Raw genomic sequence first — 21,728 nt, forward strand, 5'->3', positions numbered from 1 at the left:
ATTCAAATACAACTGGGAAAAAAAGGAAAATATTTAACTTACTTTAAAATTTTGTAATATGCAAACCGAAACATTTCTTGGATAAGGACTGAGACTAACACTCCAAACATCAGCAGATATTTCTGTACTGGTCCATCTTTGTTGTCAGTAATGGTTCTTGTCATGAACCAGACAAGGGAGGAAAGCAGTAGAGATAGCAACCAGAAGAAAGCTCTGAAAATTAGGAAAAAGCAAAAGTTACTAGTAAACATAGGTACAGGATTAATAATGATATATACGTGAAATAAGACCCTGCTTGTGAAGAAACAGATTTAATAAGGAAAGAAAAAAACAAACATTTTCATCAAGTGATGTTCTGGATCAATTGTTCTTAATCAGTGGGGAGATGAACATGCAGTCCAAAAGGTATTGGGGATTTTTCCTAACAATTATTATTTTTCAGTGACTTTGCTATTTGTTAAGTACATCTGCAGACTGTCTGCCAAGGACTCTCTAGCTGGAAATTTGATTTGCTACTCTTCCGAGTTAATGCTTTGCCCATTGATGTGTAAATGTGTCTTTTCCAGAAAAATGTTCACCTCTCTATTAAGAGAGTGATTAATATAAAATGCAAAAGTTGAAAGCCTGAGCTCTGATTCAGATCAGTTTTCCAGCCCTGGTTTTTACAACATTCCTGTGGATTTGAATGAGTATAACAAGCTTTACAAACCTTTCGCCCAAATCTCTGCTTTTAAAATGACGCATGAGATGCAGCACTTGTAATACAGTTGAGAGGTGAGAGCTCAGAAAACGTGGGCGTCACTGGCCTAGCCTGGCAGTTTGTCCTGGTGGAGGGGGACTTGGGGAGGAGCCCCAGTAAGAGCTGACAGACGAAAACTGGGCTTATGACGGCATTCACCACCAGAGTTCGGTATTTACCAAGCTCCTCCAAGAAGATGCACTGACAGGTGCTTCAGGCTTTACCCCTTGACTATACACCTCAATCACCTGGGGAGCTTTAAAAAAAAAAACAAACCGTAGGCCGATTCCCGCTCCCTAGATGTTCCAATACAGTTGATCTCGGGTAGGGGGTTGGGTATGTTTTAAAGCACCTGACACTCAGGTGCTTAATGATTCTTAACCCCTTTGGGATTACAGATGCCTGGGAGAAGCTGAGGGAAACTAGAGACCCCTCTCCAGAAAAATAAAAGATACATATTTGAAGTTATCTACAATTTTTTTCATACAATTTACGTGGCTTCACGACTCACTATAGCCCACCCATGGACCCTAAGCAAACTCTCAGGAGCCAAGCACCAGTGTTTTCTGAGACCCCCCCCCCCCCCCCGCCCCCGTGTGAGCTCCTTCCCGGAGCTCGCCCTCTGGGGTCGTGGGGCTCCAGTTCTTTTCCTGCCGACCCTTGGAGGAGGGCGACGAGTCCAAGGGAGCTGGGTCTCTGCTCTCCCCTTCTCAACCCTTCTCCCCTCCAAAGCCCAACAAGGTCTAACCGACTGGTGGGGACACTGGGGGTCGCCGGTACCCCTGGCGGGGGAGGGGAGCCCCGGTCCAGGTTTCCCGGCGCAACCGCCTCACCCGACGATGAGGAAGATGACGCGCAATGGCTCGGTGGCGATGGTGAAGATGTAGAGGGCGAGCGCAGGCCCGAAGGCAATAAAGGTGCAGCCGAAGAACACAGCCGCCGTCATGGTGACCGAGGAAGCGGGCCCCGGGGGCCTGGCAGGGACGCGAGGTGCGCTGGGCGGCGGCCGACCTGAGCGCGGGGCGGGGCGGGGCGGGTCGCGGCGGAGGGGGCGGGGCGGTCGGGGCGGGGCGTACTGGCTGGAGGCGGGGCGCGAGTCTCACCGCTGGGCTTTCAGTCCCACCCGGCGTCCGGGGCCGCGCGCCAGGCGGAGCTGCAGTTCTTGATCCGGAGGCGTCGTTAGCTGGCGACTTTAGAGCTGGAACCGTAGCGCCCCCACCCCTTCCCCTCACCATAGCTACACATTGATCAGGCCCCCGTGGAGGCTGCGATGTGGCTAAGAGGAGGGGAGATCCCCAATCCCCCGATGGGGCCAGAATGGGGGATTCCATATCAACTAAAGGAAAACAGGGCAGGACCCAGACAGGATTCCATTTCTAAATAAAGGAGTCTTCTCTAAAGCGATTTTTTTTATTTGCATAGTTGCGGAAACTTCGTCCTTTATCAGGTATAAAACTTAAGCTGAGAGCTAGATGACCCAGACGATACCTCACAGACAGAAAAGGGATGAAAGAGTGGTGGACCAAGCTGTGCTTCTCAGGGTTGTTTTGGCTGGCTGGTTTTTTTTCCCAGTACCCCATCCTCCACCCAAGCCTTAAAAAAAGTTGTTTTTGAAGGCATTTTCTGATTACCCTATAGTGATGCTAACATCTCCCTTATCTTTTTTTACCTGCTCATTTGTCTCCCCCAATAAAAATAACTTTTGGAGGGCAGGGGCTTTGTTTTGTTCTTTGTTGTTTCTGCAGCACCTAGAAGGTGCTCACTAAATATGTTAGATGAATGAAATAATTTTAAAAAGTGGAACTTACAAACATTTGCTATTTTATATTAATTTCACAATTTCTGAGAGATTTAAAAATTAAAACCAGAAGGTTAATTTTCCTTATTATTCACATCTAAGGTTTTTTTTCATGTTCAATGGGAATCATAAGAATACCTCCTGGGTTATTTTGAGGATTGTGCCTGCATAGTGAAGTGCTACCTAAGTGTTAGCCTGTCCTACTCATTCTTTAATGTCTATGATGAACAAAGCTCTTGGAAATTAACATTGAAAAGACAAAAGTTGGAACCTAAATGTAGATGTTTTGTGAGTCACCTCTGAAAATGGGCCTTCAAATAATGCAACTACAAGTATTTAATTCTTATGGTAAAATGTCACCTTCGCCCATTTAAAACAGACATATATATTTTCTACTTACTCCACAGAATATTTCTTCATTTTGAAATGTATTATCCAGAACCCATCGTAACTGTTGTTGAGACAACAGTTCAAAGTGATAGAGTGAAATCACCATTAGATATATTCTTTTTGTTCTATCCTGAATCAAAGTTATCAAATGCAATTTCATTATTTCAGCTCCATGTAGAAATGCCTTTGCAGAGGCATAATGTAGTCGCATCCTTGGCATAAATTAAGATTTTTATACAAGAAATGGCCATCTACATTTTTCCTGCATATTTTATAAAACTGTTTCATTATCGTTGTTCGATATCTCTAATAGATCCATGCTCTACTATTTTGAGTTCAGGGCTAGAAAAACGTTTTGTTTCTCCTGACAAATGCGTATGTGCAGCCTGAGACCTAACGCATACTCAGGCTTTACCTTGACTCCCAGGAAGCTTGGAGCTAAATTTAATAGTCAATTATAGCAATTATTCTGGTTTTTAGAAGTTATAATTACTGCCATGACTTCAGAATATGACTTGTTCTTTTATCCCTATTTTAATAATTCAATTACCCCAATTTTAACCAAGATCTATGTGTCTTGGTTAAAACTGCCTCAAATACTTCGGGAAGTCAGCAACTCAACACACAGAGCTTTAAGTCAGGGGAATCTGTATTCACGTAACATTCAGTTCAATCTGAGTCCCCAAGTCCAGTTAAAAAATGGGAAGGCAATGTGAAATGTAATGATTCTGCCCCACCCCATCTGTGAAGACGTCTTTGGCTGATGTCTGTTGGAATAGAAAAGAAGGAAGCAACTAGACCAAACTGGCAAAATCACCAGTAAAACAGTCATCTTCAGTACTCCTGGTTATTTGTTAGAAAAACTTATTTGAAGTTTTCTCTGAATAAGGCTCCATACATTTATATAATGCATTGCTGTGTAAAAAGCACTTTTACACTGGTTGCAACAATTCTGTTTACCAGTGAGGAATTTGAGGCTAAGCAGCAGTGCTACTGACTCCTTATGTTTTTGTGAACTTACTATTAGTTTCCCCCACAAAGAATTAAAAACATAAGGTACTAAGTGATGTTGTGAGTTAAGTCCCTAAAAGGGACTGAGGGAAGGAGGCAAGCACACTCTATGGATACGAATATAGACTGCTGAGAAGTCCTCTGAACTGGGTGTGTGTTGGTTGAGGTGGAGGTGGGGGGCAGAAAGCAATATGACATTTCAGCAGTTTATTAAGTAAGGCTTTGACATAGCTACTAGTAATTAACAATGTACTAATTAATTCACTTGAGCTTCTTTTTCTGGTAGTGCTGATAGATTCCTATTTACTCAACCACTTATTTGTTCATTCAAAATGCATGTTGAATGCCTACTAAGTATCAGGCACAACGCCAGGCATTGGTAATATACCAATGAAACAGATGTGTTTCTGTCTCCATGGAGCTTACAGTCTAGTAGGGAAGACAGACAGGCAAGTATAGGGTGCTATGAGAATATATAGGAAGCGGGAAGGAAGGGCATGCAATCCAAACTTGTGAGGTTTTGGTAACCATAACACCACCCATTCAGGTCTCAGCTTTGAAGTTAGCAAAGCTAGGAATTAGGGACGAAATGGAAGGACAAGTGGAAAGGTCTCAAAGTGAAAGAAAACAGGGCAGTTCTGAGGGGCAGAAAGTAATTCAGGATGTCACAGAAATGTGAGGAGAGAAATGAGATAAGACTGGAAAGGCCAGCAGGTTAGAATTCACTTCGAGTCCTGGGTTTACCTAGCAGAGTGAGGTGATCAGATCTCCTTCGCACAGATATGGAAAATGGGATTCCAGACAGGACATCTCTGGCACACTGCAGGCAAAAGATGCTGGTGGCCTGAGTCAGGGAGATAACAGGAGCCTGGAGAGAGGCAGACAAACTGAAGAGAGATTTAGGAATTGTGCAGATTGTAGTGACTGATGAGGTACATGAGGGGGAAGAGGGAAAAACCAAGGGAAGATACATAAATATAAATAAATAAATATATATATATATATATATATATATATATGTGTGTGTGTGTGTGTGTGTGTGTGTGTGTGTGTGTGTGTGTGTGTATTTGTATATTGCCAACAAATTGTATACACATTTTAAGAAAGGAAAACACTGTATTAAAATTGTGATACTCAATACATACCAATACCAAAAGATTAATACAAGTCATGTGTATACATTTTTTTTGGCACCCCTGGTATATATATAAATTTTTTATTTTGCAATTACAGTTGACATTCAATATTATATTAGTTTCAGGTGTACAACATAGTGGTTAGATATTTATATAATTTACAAAGTGATCCCCCTGATAAGTCCTAGTACCCACCTGACACCATGTATAGTTGTTACAGTATTATTGGTTATATTCCCTAAGCTCTACTTTATATCCCCGTGACTATTTTGTAACCATTAATTTGTATGTAATCCCTTCACCTATTTCACCCAGTCCCCCAGGCCCCTCCCACTTGGCAACTAATTATCAGTTTGTTCTCTGTATGCGTTTGTTTCTGTTTTGTTTGTTCATTTTGTTTTTTAGATTCCACATATAAGTGAAACCATATAGTATTTGTCTTCCTCGGTCTGACTTAATTCACTTAGCAAAATACCTTCTAGGTCCATCCATGTTGTCACAAACGGTAAGATTTAATTCTCTTTTATGGCCAAGTAATATTCCATAGTATATACATGTACCACATCTCTATCCATTCATCTTTTGATTGGAGCATGTTATCCATTTACATTTAAAGCAATTAGTGACAAGTATGTAGTTATTGCCACTTTATTGTTTTCTTATTGCTTTTGTATACTCTGTTCCTTTCTTATTCTCTTGCTCTCTTGTATGTTGATGACTTTCGTGTTGTGTTTGGATTCCTTTCTCTTTTTTTGTATCTCTTGTAGATTTTGGTTTGTGGTTACCATGCGCTTCATATATACCAAGCTTTGTTTGTAGCAGTCTATTTTATGTTGATGGTCGCTTAAGTTTAAACACATTCTAAAATCACTGCCATTTGCACTCACCCTTCCACATTTATGTTTTTCTCATTATTTACTTCTTTTCTGTGTGTGTTTGTGTATCCTTTAATTTACTGTTGTAATTACACATGACCTTCCTACTTTTGACTTTTAACCTTTGTATTAACTTTAGTGTTGGTTGGTCCATTGCTTTTATTATGTGTTTGCCTCTATCAGTGAGAATTTTTTTTGTTTGTTTTGATATTTTCTTATTCATTGTATTTACTTACTTACTTATCTATCTTCTTCTTTTTAAAGAAGTCCCTTTAACATATCTTGTAATACAGGTTTGGTGGTGATGAACTCCACAGCTTTTTCTTGATTGAGACACTATATCTGACCTTGGATTCTAACTGATAGCTTTGCTGGGTAGAGCAATCTTGGTCGTAGGTCCTTGCTTTTCATCAGTTTGAATATTTTGTGCCAATCTCTCTGGCCTGCACATTTTTTGTTCAGAAATCAGCTGACAGTCTTATGGGAGCTCCCTTATAGGTAACCAACTGCTTTTATATTGCTGCTTTTAAGATTCTTTGTCTTTAAACTTTGGTATTTTAATTATGATGTGTTTGGTGTAGGCCTCTTTGGGCTCATCTTGTTTGGGACTCTCTGCACTTCTTGGACTTGTATGTCTATTTCCTTCACCAGGTTAGGGAAGTTTTCAGTCATTATTCCTTCAAATAGGTTTTCAATCCCTTGCTCACTCTCTTTTCCTTTCGGTACCCCTATGATGTGAATGTTGTTATGCTTGATGTTGTCCCAGAGGTCCCTTAAACTATCTTAATTTTTTAAAATTCTTTTTTCTTTTTGTTGTTCTGATTGGGTGTTTTCCACTACTTTCTTTTCTAAATCGCTGAGTCAATCCTCTGCTTCACCTAATTTGCTGTTGATTTCATCTAATGTATCCTTCATTTCTGTTACTGTATTATTTATTTCTTACTGGTTCTTTTTTTGTTTTCTATCTCCTTTTTAATGTTTCCTGTCTCTTGAAGTTCTTACTGAGATCATCTATTCTTCCCTTAAGTTCATTGAGCATTCTTACAATCAGTGTTTTGAACTCTGCATCTGGTAAATTGCTTGCCTCCATTTAGCTTATTTCTTTTTCTGGAGTTTTGTCTTGTTTTTTCATTTGGGACATATTTGTCTCCTCATTCGGGCTGCTTCTCTGTGTTTGTTTTTATGTATTAGGTAGATCTGCTATGTCTCTCAGTCTTGGTAGAGTGGCCTTATATAGTAGGTATCCTGTGGGGCCCTGTGGACAGTCTCCCTGTTCATCTGAGCCTAGCGCTCTAGGTGTGTCCTTTTGTGGGTTGTGTGTGCCCTCCTGTTTTAGTTGAGCCTTGATTGCTGATGGCAAGTCACTGGGTGGGATTAATTCTCTGGCTGACTGGCTGTGAGGGCTGGCTGTGACAACAGTGGACCAGCTGTTGTGCAGGGGCTGACCCCATGTAGCAGGATTTGCTTTAGTGGGGCTCTCTGGTGCCTGTTGAGACCACCTTTGGATGTGTCATTTGTGGTGCTAATTGGGTGGTGCTGTGGAGTAGTCTGAAGCTGGCCACCAGGTGTGTTGGTCCTGAGGCCTCTTGAAAGGGGCTCTGGTGCAGGCCCAAGTCAGCCACTGCCTCTGGCCTGGGGCTACCTAGTAGGAGCTAGAAAAGTGATCTGCTGTAGGGAGCTGCCCGTGCTGTACTTGGAGGAACTTGGGAGTGGTTATACAGTGAACCAAGGCCAACTAGTGCCAGGCTTGGGGGTCACTTAGCAAGAGGTACAGGGCTGAGGCCAGCTGCTGCTTGTTTGGGTTTGTTAACCTTTGAAAGAGTTTAGGAAAGTCTGCAGCGTGGGCCCTGGCTATGCTTGTGTGGATTGGCCTCTGAAAGAGGTTTGGGCTGGGGGTGTGAGTTGGGTGGGGTGAGGTCTCAGAGAATCAGGGGTGGGGCAAGAGCAATGTTAGCCAGGTTAATGGAGACTCAAATTTGGCATCCACCTGCGCCTGTCTGCTGGGAGAGGGGAGAGCTCAACAAAGGAACAATGGCACCTGCCTGCACTTTAATCCCAGAGAGAGCTGCCCCTCCAGCCCTTGCTTTGCAGCCAGACAATTCAGTCCCTCCCAGTAAGCTTTTCGAGCTGCTGTCCATTCACTGGAGCTTAGGGCAAGTGTTTGTGAGTGAGTGTGTTTGGGGCACTTTAAGAGGGCACTTGGGTCTATAGCAGCCCTCTGTCTCACCTGGATCGAGTCCCTGCTGATATTCACAGCCAGCTGTTGTGGGGACTCCTCTTCCTGGCACTAGTATTCAGGGTTAGGGAGCTGGTGTGGGGCTGGGACTCCTTACTCCTCAGTGGGGACTTCTACAACCAAGATATTCCTCCAGATTCTTAACTGCCACACGTGGGTGTGGGATCAGCCCTTTCTGCGTCTCCATCCCTCCTGCCAGTCTCAATGTGGCTTCTTCTTTATATCCTTAGTTACAGGAGTTCTGTTCAGCTAGACCTCAAGTGGTTCTCAAAGGTGGTTGTTCTGTAATTTAGTTGTAATTCTGATGTGGTCCTGGAAGGGAGCACAGTGTTTACTTACTCCACCATCTTGACTGGAACTCTATATATTTTTTAATTAATTAGCATTAATTGGTATGGGGACATTCTTATATACCTGTGGAACTAAATTGGAAATCTAAATTTTGAAAGTAGGAAACATGAAGAAAGGGGGAGAGAGGGTTTACTAAATTTATCAATACATAAACAGCATTCTGGGTGATTTATCTTATTAAAAGGAAATTCCTCTGCATTTAATAAAGATTAAAAAGGTGTAAGATATTTAACAAAGAATAAAGAAGTGTAAAGAATTAAAACCAGAGAATGAAGCTTCTTTTTTTATTGCTGTAGTCACTGAGGCATTGATGAATTTAATACAAATTTTTGTTTAAATTAAAAATGGAGAACAAAACAGCTTCTAAATTACGCCTAGCTTTCTTCAGTGACATGTTAATTTTGAGGACTGCTGAAGTCTACTGATTGTTTCAACATTTATTAAACACCTACTATCTACCAGGCTCCTTACTGGGTACTGTGGATACAAAAACTAAAGACACAGTCCCCACCCTCCAGGAACTAAGAGTCTAGTAGGGAAAGGAAGCGAACAGACCACTCAAATCCAGTGCAGTGAGTGACTTGGGGCATACACAGGAGGAGCTAACCAGAGGTGGGTTGTGACTGAAGTCTTTCCAGAAAAACCCTTACTGAATCTTGAACGATAAGTTAGGCAGTAAAAGAGTAAGAAGTCAGCAGAAGGAGCAGCATAAGCAAAGGAATGACAAAGCATGAAGTATTCGGGGAACTGCAATTGCTGGTGAGGTTTAAAATATGAGTATGAGTTAAGACATGACAAGATCTAAGGCTGGAGAGAAAGATGTGAGATTGGCAAAAGGACTTTGTTTGCCAGGCTAGAGTTCAGGTTTTATCCCAAGGTTATGAGTTAACACTTAAAGGTTAAATTTGGCAGTGACATAAGATTTCAGTTTTAAAAACCTGTCAGCGCTGTGCAAACTGGATAGGAGCAGAATAAGAGTAGACCCTAGGAGACTGGGTAGGAGAGGTTGCAGAAATCTAGGCAAAAGATGAAGAGGCCTGAAAAAAGACAGAGGCCAAAATAATGGATTAGTGGCTAAATTAAGGAGTTATGACTCCTAAGGCTTGGAGGTTAACTGTTTGGGGACCTAGGCAGGTGATGATGCTATTATCTACTGTGATGGGGAAAAGAGGAGAACACATTTCTCCTCCTGGGACTGAGGGCTGTTGGGAATTCCTGGGAGAGGGGAAAGATGAAGAGCTGAGTTTGAGTTTCAGACATATTGTTGACGTACCTGTAGTAGATCCAAGGGGAGATGTCCGATAGGCAGATCACCTTTGAAGTCTGGCCCTCTGGAAAGAAATAGGGGCTAGAGATACAAATTTGAAAGCGATATTAGATTCCTATGGTTGCTGTACCAAATTACCACAAATTTAGTGGTTTGAAGCAATGCAAATTTATTCTCTTACAGTGCTCGTCAGAATGATGAAATGAGTTGTACCAGGCTAAAATCAAGGTGTCAGGGCTGGGCCGGTTCCTTCCGGAAGCTTTGGGGGGAAAATCTCTTCCTTCACCCTTTTTCAGATCCTAGAGGCTACCTACATTCCTGGCTCATAGCTCTGCATCTTTTCTCCAGCTGTTTCCACCATCACATCATTTGATTCTAATTGTGACTCCTTCCTGTGTGTCCCTCTCATAAAGACCCCCGGGATTACATAGGGTCCTCCTGGATAATCTCCCATCTCAAGAAGTTTCACTTGATCACATCTGCAAAGTGCCTTTTGCTACATAAAGTAACATTCTCAGCTTCCAGGAACAGAACATGGAGACCTTTGGGGGCCGTTATTCAGCCGACCACAGTAGTTATGAACATTTAAGAACCAGGAAAAGAGGATGAAATTATTTTGTAAAAGTGGGGAATACTGTCACAGAGGCTAAAGGAAGAGAACATTTATGGGGGCGGAGGGGGAGAAATATACTGGTCAAATGCTCCCAAGAAATTAACCAAGATAAGGGCAGAAAACTGTCCGCTACGTTAGCAACTAAGCCATTGTAAGCACAATGTCAGTGACGTGACAGGGAGGAAGCCAAATTGGAATAGGCTGAGAAATAAATGGAAATTGAGAAAGTGAAGATAGTATTTATAAGCAACTCTTTGAAGAAGTTTAGCTATGACAAGAGGAAAACGAGCAGTGAGAGGGACGTGAAGCAAGGGGGTGAGAAGGTAAAAGATGCTTACATGCTGAGGGGAAAGGGATCACACAGAAGAGTTTGAAGGTATAAGAGAAAGAGCTGGGCGTTCCCTGAGCAGCAGCATAGACGGGGAGGATGACCAGAGGAGAGGCACAGAGCAAAGCACGGACGAGGAGGAATGCCTCTGCCACGCCACGGAGGCTACACGAGGGGAGAGAGAGGCAGCTAAGGTGGTTTCAGACTGACGCTCTTCTCTGTGAGGCAGGAGACCAAAGGTCTGTCTACCAAGAGTGAAAGGAAAGAAGTAGGAAGCTTGAGAAGAATAGTGAAGGCTCAAAATGGTTGTGTGGGTGAACAGGAAAGCCCACGCACAACTGGGAACATGCACGGCACAGGGGTGGAACATCCACAGGGCGGGGGGTCCTCAAACTGCGTTGTTTGGAAGTGAAAACCAAACAACAGAAACGAAGCTTGTAAAGACTAAGAAGGGCAGGTGATCCATTTAAGGTTGCAGTTCTATAAGAGACCTCAGTGTACGCTGAACTAGGTATGAGCAGGAGATCTGGCCATTTTTCTAAGTCTTTACACAACTCGAAGTCAGATATACAGTTTGCTAAAATATCCCAAGTCTATCATGGTTGGAGTCACACACCTAGAAAAACTGAAGAGAGATTTTTAAAATATGCAATCCATTTTAGGGAGCCAAGAGTATTTTCATTATGTAGTTTTTATTTTAGACGAACATTATTGTAAAAAAAAGTTCACCTGGAATAAAATCCATTAAAAAACAAAACACCACAGCAACAGTATCAGTACACAGTTAATGAATTGGCTTAAACAAGATTAACCACATAACAGGTCCACTTTATCTGCAGCTTTTCACATTAAGCCGTTGGAATGAAAATAAGATATGCTGAAACATACACAGTAGGATAATTCTATAGAAAAATTAGATATTTCTCATTAGGGGCATGATTTTAGTCAAATAGTTTACGGTATTTTTCCATTAAAGGAACTGCATTGTCAGCTGCAAACAAAATAAAACCCATTTGTAAGGCCATAGGAATGAATTCCAATAATTAAATTCACATTTTTAAAAATGATAAGAAAATTAATCAAGAAGTTCTATTAGTTCTTGGCAATAAGAAATGCAATTGCATATGGCACAAGCATTTCAAAAAAATGAAGTAAAATTTGAAAATATCTCTAAAATAGTTGTTTGCTAATTTCCTTTCTGTAAATTTCAGTCATTTAGATGCTTTTCAGAGTGAGTATGACACCCATTGATTTTATTAGTCTCAAAAAAAGACTGATTCTACTGTAAAATTGTGCTAGCATTTGAAATTTTATTAGCATATCCGGTCTCTCCAGGTCCCTCTAGGACAAGGAATTTCATTTTTAGACATTCCTTGCCCTGCCCCCACTTCTTTAGATATTAACAAGAAGGAAAAAGGAATATCCTGTTAAAAGAAAAATTCTAAAAAACCCAGTGGTAAAAATGACTGCGTAAAATGGGGGTTATGTAAACCAACATAATGAAGTGCTGTTTCAAAATTTTAAGCTTAGAAGCTCATCTTTAAAGATTAAGAACTAAATTTATAAAGAAATCTAAGTCATAAACTAGAAAAGAAAGTCTGCTTAAATGTATCACTTACTGTTCACAGGAAAACCTTTATGTAAGCCTTAATACAGATTCTCAGCAGCATTAGAACCTGCAAAATGGAGCTATAGTCTCTTATTTAGAAATTTCTGCAAACATTTATCTATATTGCACAGCTAAATTTATTAATGGAGACAGGGAGATAATACTTTTGTTTGCACTATGGGATATGACATGTATGTTCTATTCTAAAGTAAACTACTTCCTACCTTTCCCAATGATGCCTTTAGCTCAAAACAAAACATATAATTTAAATTGTGTTGGATGCTTAAAGGCTGGCTCACTGTTTTTCTACCAGGTATTAGAATATTAGTTAGCTAAATGAGGTATAATTAAAAAATAGTCCTTCAAAGTATAGTCTTTTGAAAATTTATAACAAAGACTGCACAAAATGTTCATGTAAATAGTAAGAAACCCTGCAGCACCTCCTAACTGATGCACAGGTGGGTTATTTTCTCATAATCTGTCTGAAGTAAAATATAGCTAAAATAAGTTCCCAGCGAAACATTTTACAATCAACTGATTTACATGCTACTTAGTCCCAGCATATTTCCATTGTCTGAGACCCTCAGACTCTATTTGAAAAGGTCTAGTCCAATCACTGGCAAAAATTAGCACACTGATAATAAAGTGCAGCCACTGAACCACTAATACTGCTGCAAAAGTCTTCAGGTACCTTATCCATAAGACGACAAAAATGTTCACACAAAACTAGATTTCTTCAGTTTCAGCAGGGAACAGACAATTATCTGTCACTAAATTCATCTACAAATAGAAAAAATAATGCACTATATGTACATTATTAAGCAAAGTGGAATATTTATTGAGTCATTTTACCATGCAGAAAGTGTATTTCCTATGGTCTTAGCTCAAATTATATACAATTTAGCAAGACTAAATGTAAGAAAATAGCAAGGACGATTTATTTCTATATAACAGAGCATATATCCCCAATTTGCTGCTACTTCAAAGAGCACTTTTAGACTCATGTAACTTTTACAGGCTCTTTCAAAGGGAAATTCATGGAGACTAGTTATTAATCCACAAAAGACAGAAGAGAGAAAGAATAAAACAAAAGTAAAGCATTCTATTAAAAAGAAAAAAAAAGCTAACCACAGAATATGTCAGTTTTGGTTTGCAGACAACCCCTGAGATAGAAACCAAAGTGTTAAGACACCAAATAGTCAGAGGTAAATTACTAAGAGAATTACATTCATACATGGTGTCATAGCACTTGCCTTTTAGAAACTACTTTGTTACCATCCAGAAGCTTAACTGCTTGGATCTTTTTTCAGAAAATTAGTAAGTACAAGATAATTCTAAGAAATTATTTTTTCTTTCCAAAAATGTATCTAATTTTAAGAGAGCAGACTTACAACCAACTTTCAACCAAGGAATCACTTGATTATACTGGACACCAACAGGTGCCTTTAAGCCTATAGGTAAGTAAAAAAAAAAAAAAAAAAATCAAATCAAGGCAGCCGAAATTTGTCAACATGTTTAGAGTACCCATCAAAAATAGCTCTGGTATATCGGCTGCAGCTAAACTGTGTATAAGTTTTCAAAAAGTAATAAAGGTTGACTGGTCCAAGCATTCCAATGATACATCTTAATTTGAAGCAGAATTCTCTGTTGGTAACAAGGAATCCATTTCCACTTTCATTTCCCATTCTTAACTATCAAGCAAGATGTTAACCTTTGTGAAACAAAACAGTCCTAACAGGAAGAATACTTATTAACAGAATTAAGTTCCCTAATCACCTTTATATCACTCCCTTTTGTGTTATGACACTGAAGACTAGAATAACAGCAATGACATAATGATCTGAATTTGGCACATAAGTTAACACTAAATACCTTTTTTTCTTATATGATGGCTTCATTTACAAAAGGTATGCCAGTAACAGTGTTTGATGAGAAAGGCAGCTAAGCTTTTGGTTGGCTTTGGCCCAAATGACTAGACCAAGTTATCTAACAATGAAACTGAACAGATGGAACTGGGTTCAACACATCCAACAATAGCTATTTTAAAACTGAAACCTTGCTCATATTTTCTGTAATCAAAAGGCAAGACTTTTCCTAGAGGCTGCACTAGGTCTAATTACTTTTTTTTTTTTTTTAAAGCCCAAATAAAAACAGAACAAAAAATCATTATTTTCACCATCGCCAAGAGCTAGCTCTACTAAATTTATATTCATAAACAAGTTAATCTCTCTCCTTATAGGTTAAGCTTTCTATAAACTAAAATCTAAACCTAACTCTTGTTAGCTCTTACTGACAGGGATTATGGTAGGAATTGGGTATTGCAACTACACCAGCAAGCTAAGGAATGAACCTAAGGTAAAATATATTATGTATGCTAATGTGACAGAACCACAATTAAATGCTGAAATAAAACCCTAAATGGTACATCTCTCTGCCTATGTAAAATTTCAGCTAAAGTAGTTCACAACTAGAAACAGACAACAATGTTCAAATATGTTAAGTTTTAGATAACTGAGTGATTACAATAGGTCAAACACAGGAAAAAATAGCAAATATGAACCCAAGGAAAAGTGACATTAAGGTGATTTCCAAATGTAGTTTCTATAGATTAGGTAGAGGGAATCAACTGAGAAAGTGATTTATTCAGCTACCCAGACTCTGGCAAAAAGATCAGGAATGAAGCAAAGCTCTAAACAATCTGAAGAAATAAAGAAATTATGGCCTTTGATGAATAGATGGACATTTTTATGAATTTTTAAGATAAATTTTATCAGAATTGAATGATTCCTATTTAAGAAAATAACAAATCAGAGCCCTTAAATAAACAGTGTCAAAGCAATAACATCTGGCCATATGAAACAGACCAAATGTCCTTTAATTTTAGTATATTAACCCCTGCTTTAAATGTTTTACTTTTTTAAACATCCCCAAAAGCACGAATTGGTCTAGAACTAACTCTATGAAACAAAAGCGTGCAAATATGAGTCTAATTGTGCTATTAATAGGGAAAGGCTAACACCGATGTGCAAAGCGAAAAAGAAAGATAGCAGCTTCTGCAACAGGCAATAAAACAAAGAAAAAACAAGTCTTGCATGTGTCTCCATTTCATTGCTTCCATGTTTGAAAAAAGGAGCCTGTTATCTTGACAGGCCAAGAGGCTGGAATCCACGTGGCATTCTGTGTCAAGAGGTCTAGAGTCAGTGGTGCTCTCAGCAGCAGCCTGGTGGTGTGAATCTGAGGCTGGGTGACCTGTGCTTTCAAAGAAGCAGGAAAGGGTCCTCTAGGTGTGCTGCAGTCTCTCAGAAAAAGTTCATCAAAGTAGCGAACAACGGAAGAAACTGGTCTTCTTTGATCGGTTTTCTGTTATTTTCACTGGTCCACCTGCCCCTGATGAATTGCTGTCATTCTACAAAACAGAAGACAAAGTTACCAAGGAAACAAAACTCTCATGGTTTGACCCCAATTATCTAAAAAATAAAAATATCAAACCATACCATAGATGTGGATTCAACAGAGTATTTTATTAGAAAAGGAACCAGTTAAGCTCTTATGTTCTAGGTTTCTTTGGAAATGGCAGATTAAAATGAGAAAAATGTTTTTAGGGCAGCACCTTTCAGATGAGTAATATGTTGGTTAGGAAGCTCCTGTTTCCAGTTCAAAGAAATTATAGCCAAGGGAGCATCAAGTTTCAAGGATAATGATGCATATTGGTATAGGCAATGCTCTTGTTAGAGGTAAGAAGAGTAGGTAACGAAGTTTGCAATTATATTCAGAATGCAGGTTAAAATAAACTTTCAAGGTTGTCCTAATGATTCATCACTGAAATCATTTCAAATTTAGGCAAACATAACAACTTCAAGATCATAATTTTATATAGACATAAATATGTCACATGAAAACTCAACTAGATAATTTATGGTAAAAATTTAATGTGTGCAATTATTGTTTTAATTATTCAGATCAAAATTTAATTAAGGTCCACTTAAAGAACCAGATGAAAAAACTGAAATAGCTGCTGTTCATAAATAAGATACCCGAAGAAACAGAAATAAGAATCAAAGTTCAACCAGGTGAATATGTCAGTCAGGAAAAAAAAAAGAGTTAATGTGAATATATTATCATCAGGCCTATCCTTGTAATCAAATAAACAATATAAATAAAACAAAATTTAAAATAGCATAATGGTAATAAAAATTATAAATGATACAAACCATTTTTCTGTTGAGCTTTGTCATTATATCTCGTGCAAGTGTAAAAAATGCCTAAAGGTAAATCAAGAATTTCATTATTATATATTTACAATATATTTTAAAATAGAAATGTACACTGTTTTCATTATTTCATTATAAAATATAAACATATCAAGATTTTTAATTAAGAAAAGAGCATAACTGTAATCATGGTATACACATGAATATTGTATCTTGTTTTTCAATTATATCATAAACATTTCCAGTGTTATTAAACTGCCATTCATTCATTCATCAAATATTTTCTGCACATACCATCTGGCACAAGCTCCTGATATGACACTTGCTGAGTTATGGGTGGCTTCCTCAGTATACAGAGAGCACAGGGAAGGCAGAGGCTCTGTTTGAGCCACCCCTGCATCCTCAAAGGGTGACACAGTGCCTAGTCTAGGAGATGCCGAATATCTGCTTAATGAGTGAATGAGTCAATACGTATTATCCTATAGCTCGAAAACCTGTTTTTTACAAAATCTCTGCCTTTTATTTCCAATGTCCTCTCTTTCAAATTGCTTTCCCGACAGTTCCTACAGCTCAGTTAGATCCCCCACTGTGGAAATCAGATCAAATACAAGCAGGACAAATCTGATTAATCTCAGTGACATTTTATGCTTAGTGTCTCTTGACCAAAACCAGACCTTTTTTAAACCTATCATCCCTTTGTTTCTATAGAGCCAAGACTCTTACGGCGTCTTCAGTTGTTTCCAGGCTAAGCCCACTGTCATGTCAATCTCTTTGTTCCCAGCCATGCCTGATGCCCCAAAAATGTGCAGCAAAAGGATGCTTTCCAATGAAATCAAACAGAAACAATACAGTAACTACTATTCTCACTCACTGTCGGTGTCTTGTCACACTGGTCACCTGTGAGTCTAAGTTTCTAAATAAGCCCATCCCAGTTTTCATGAGGCTAACCACACTAAGGTAAAGCTCTGAGAAAATTGCTAACTTCTGCAGAATGCTGGGCCAGAATAAGCAGCTCGGACAACTCTACTGCCCTAACTCAACGCTATTTCTAAGCCACAGGTGTGATCGGGGTAGAGGTACCAACAGAGACTAAGCCGTCTCCACTAAGCCAGTCACCAAGTTCGTTCTGTGGGAGCAACCCTGTGCAGGCCATCTCAGTGAGCAAGCTGTTCTCCTATCCTCACCATTAAAGCTGACTTAAGAGGCTCCCCGCTTTCTGATGGAAGGAAATCCTTTTGTGGCAAGCAGAAGGAAGCATTTTGCTGCTTATCTATGCTGTATAAATAAATCAGTAGAGGCTTCCTGTTTCTTAACACCCATTAGCTAACCTGAAAAAAACGAGTTTTAGTTATTTAAAACAAATAAAAAGTTCTGATCAGTGTCCGTTAGCCAGTAAAATCATTTAAGTCTCAATTTTTAGCCATGATGATATGGTGAACAGTGAGTAGCCTAAGAAAGTAAATGTTTATGAAACCATCAGTATTATTGTTAAGTGAATAACGTGTATTAGCACATATTACATGCATTATTTTTATGATCAGTTTTCAAAATGTTTCTAAAAAAATATTATCAATAATTCTGCCCTTCGTAAAGAAAATCTGCTATTAAAAGACTTTAGATGACTTGGTTTTCTTTATCAGTTAACTTACTGAACATTTATTAAACTACTCTCTGATAAATACACTTTCTTATTTCTACTAAATGCCATTGGGTTACAATGTATCATGCCAATCTACTTCACACGTGAATACCTAGGGAATCTGTTCAATAAGCTAACAGTTTAATTCTCTCTTGAGAGAATACAGACATGAAAATAATTAAGAGTCTCTTGCTACAGGATGTGAACGATGATAAATGAGCAGAGGACACTGTGTTTGGTCGGCTAGTGCAGGATTTCCAGTTTCCCAAACAAAGGGCAGAACTGAACTTAAACTAAATTTGTATCTTCTGTTTAGTGAATCTTAATTGACTGATCTAATATACCCCATGTGGAAGCTGGGGGCTGGAAATTCAACAACCAGGGTCCACATAAAAGTCAGAAACACAGAGGTTCACGTAATGGAGGTGGAGCTTACACAAGGCACTCACTAAGTCAGAAAAAATCAAGGCTTTGACACGGCTTGAACACAGGCACCTAAATAAGCACTAGTGCTACTATATGACAAATCCCCAAACATTTCTTTCTTACCTCTTCTACATTTGTACTGGATTTTGCACTTGTCTCCAAGAATTTAATCCCATAGTCAATTGCTAACTGAAAGGCAAAAGAAACATTTAAATTCAGTGTAAGTTTCTTGAACGTATAAAGCATTTATATTGTCCAGGTTTTACAAAGCCCCAAAAGTAGAATATCTAGTTCAAAAGTCCTGTAGTTCTCAAATCTCTTTGCTTTCTTCTATTGAGTTTGAAATTTAGACGTCTAACATAATCACCATAAGTAACACGGTATCACTTACACACAAAACAATCTAAGTACCTCTCTTTTTTTTTTTTCTATTATACTTTTAGTTCTCTAGTATATTTAGAAGAAAAACTGAGACACTCACCCCTACCATTAATTTGGATTCGTTCCTCCTTTTATCTGCTCTGAAAGTACAATTCTCCAACACTTACTTTATTGACTTTTCATTATTTTTTAATAAATCGGAGCTTAATAGAACAAAAGCTTAACATACTAAGTATTCATTGCTTTGGTTTCTATTGATTGTGACAAATGTGAACTCTTCTGTATTTCGATCTACTCCCAAAGAGTTCCCAGTTCATTTATAACACCAAGATTAAGAGAATGCTTTTAGGGGAAAAACATTTGCAGTCAGATTGAAAACCGAAATGCATTTTGCATATATCACTGAAAAAAAAGAAAGGCTAAAGCAAAATTCCAAGAGTTAAAAATTGAAGCCTCTCAAATATATGGTGATGGAAGGAGAACTGACTCTGGGTGGTGAACACACAATGGGATTTATAGATGATGTAATACAGAAATCTATGTGTCTTTACTAACAATTGTCACCCCAATAAACTTAAAAAAAAATTGAAGCCTCTAAGTCAGTTTAAATGTCATAGAAGTAAATATGTACATATAATAAACTCTTCTGCTTTGCAGGACACAAAATAGAGAAATGCTTATAAATGACCTATAAATGACATCCATGTCTCGATGAGTTACAAGTCACAAGTTTATCCATAATGACCTAAATCTAATGTGTTGTACAATATTCTTAGGAAAAAATAATGAATTGGAAAATGATTACTGTTGAACTTCACTCGCTATTAGTTTTTTTCAGAGAATAAATTACTTTAACTTCAAAACTGGGTATTTTTACACGAATATGGAAAACATAGCCTGAACTCTAAGCTGCAGGAATCTGAGAAAGAACAAATTTGTATCTCCCAGAAAACAGCAAATTCTTTAGGAATGAGTCATGACTACACAGTCTATAGAGTTGGATCTCGAATACTAATTCATACCATTCAAGTAAGGATTACATCTCTTTGTCATTTTTTAAAGGATTAAAATACAGACATTTAAAAAACTTAAATCAATAATTACATTAAGAAAATTAATGCTTAATGTGAGTAGATTCCAATTTTTATGCATTCAGTTAAAATTTACCTTCTCCCCTCTTTCTTTTGACACTTGTCGTTTGTCATTCATATCACATTTGTTACCCAGGATCATTCTTTCAACATCTGAAGAGGCATGCTGCAGGGAGAAAACAGTATGTTATAAAAACTGGTAAGGTAGTACGGGGATGCTAGATGAGGGTAAAGGGGATCAAATATATGGTGATGGAAGGAGAACTGACTCTGGGTGATGAACACACAATGTGATATATAGATGATGTATTACAGAATTGTACATCTTAAATCTATGTAACTTTGCTAATAATTTTCACCCCAATAAACTTGAATTAAAAAGAAAAAAAACTGCCTGAGAAAAACGCAGTTATTCAATAGACAAATCCTAACCTGTTAGAAACATATCCATGAATTTAATAATAAAACATAATCTTTCACTCAACACAAAGCATGACTCAGAGAAAAATTTAAAAGATAGGAGGGGAAAAGCTACAGCGTAACAGGCTACGCAAACTTTTTCCCAAAGGTTTTCAGTCATTCTCATGTCTTTGTTTTATACATGAACAAACAGAAATAAAACATGGTTATCTAATGACTTCCAAATATTAGTTTGGGTCAAAGAAAGAAAAAAACGTGGTACCGAGTGAGCCAGTGGGGAAAGTATTCTGGATTGTGAACTACTTAAAAAATAAATGCATGTTAGCTAATATAAACGTGTACAAAATTATTTCTGAGTCAGCTTTCTTTCTAAAATGTCAAGGACACACACACAAAAATCTTAATACCAATCAATCTGGAATTAAACCAAATTTCAAATATAGTAAAACTGCAATTACTTTTGCACCAACCTAATATCTAAGATGCAGAAAATGTTAGAAGGGCAAAATGATTAAGTTTGTTTGAAGAAAGACACATTTTTGCCAAACAGAATGGTGGAATGGATAGAACATGGAAATCAGATGTTTTAATCTTGGCTCTGCTTTTTAAAGGCTATATGAGTACAGGCTAGTCGCTTCTTTCTGGCTTCAGTTTTCTCATGTGTAAAATGGGAACTTGGATTAAATGATTTCCAAAATGGGGCCCACGTTTAAAATTCCGTGAAACTGCTGCTGTCTAGCCCCGCCCACCCACCCAAGTACAGCAGGGCAGACAGGAGACCTCGCTGTCCCGGGACTCCTCAGTGAGGGCCTGCCCTGCCCGTGCCCTACTTCTTAGCAGCTCAGCTGCCTCTTTGAGAGACAGAAGGAGCCCTGTACAAGCACCCAGCAGGTATCATCATTCTCTTGCCATATATACCTCTTCAATGTTTCTGATCCAATTTTTAATATTGTCAAAGGACTTTTCATTTGTGATGTCATAGACCAGCATAATTCCCTACAGGAGAGAAAAAAGAGATCTTTATTTAGTACTTTATATATTTAAAGTTATAAAATATAATGTAAATGTACTCCTCCCTTTCGGAAACCTTTGATTTGTCCTGCATTTTTTTTTCTTTATAAAAAGGATTCATAACAACATTTTAAACTACAAAGAAGCAAAAAATAAATTCTTCCATTGTCTCGCCATGTAAATGAATACTCTGTTA

General features: G+C 38.5%; 2 protein-coding genes across 4 annotated transcripts in view; both read right to left on the minus strand.

Moving 5' to 3' along the window:
* Positions 1-1,781, minus strand: part of APH1B (aph-1 homolog B, gamma-secretase subunit) — a 36,369-nt gene extending 34,588 nt beyond the window's left edge. The window contains exons 1-2 of one of the 3 annotated variants that reach the window (XM_074327610.1): positions 1,573-1,780; positions 43-213 (exon numbers count right to left, since the gene is read on the minus strand). In XM_074327610.1, the coding sequence (XP_074183711.1) occupies positions 43-213; positions 1,573-1,685 (284 nt within the window). In that variant the 5' untranslated portion in view covers positions 1,686-1,780. Of the gene's footprint in view, positions 1-42; positions 214-1,572 lie in introns of all 3 variants that reach the window. The other 2 variants (XM_019755376.2, XM_074327609.1) reach the window with 2 other exon arrangements.
* Positions 1,782-11,417: 9,636 nt separating this feature from the next.
* Positions 11,418-21,728, minus strand: part of RAB8B (RAB8B, member RAS oncogene family) — a 59,274-nt gene continuing 48,963 nt past the window's right edge. The window contains exons 4-8 of the mRNA XM_019755375.2: positions 21,440-21,517; positions 20,178-20,267; positions 18,753-18,818; positions 16,565-16,615; positions 11,418-15,759 (exon numbers count right to left, since the gene is read on the minus strand). Coding sequence (XP_019610934.1) covers positions 15,667-15,759; positions 16,565-16,615; positions 18,753-18,818; positions 20,178-20,267; positions 21,440-21,517 — 378 coding nt within the window. The 3' untranslated portion in view covers positions 11,418-15,666. The remainder of the gene's footprint in view (positions 15,760-16,564; positions 16,616-18,752; positions 18,819-20,177; positions 20,268-21,439; positions 21,518-21,728) is intronic.

The sequence above is a fragment of the Rhinolophus sinicus genome, linkage group LG03, assembly GCF_036562045.2.
Source record: "Rhinolophus sinicus isolate RSC01 linkage group LG03, ASM3656204v1, whole genome shotgun sequence".
In the NCBI taxonomy this organism is placed as follows: Eukaryota; Metazoa; Chordata; class Mammalia; order Chiroptera; family Rhinolophidae; genus Rhinolophus; species Rhinolophus sinicus.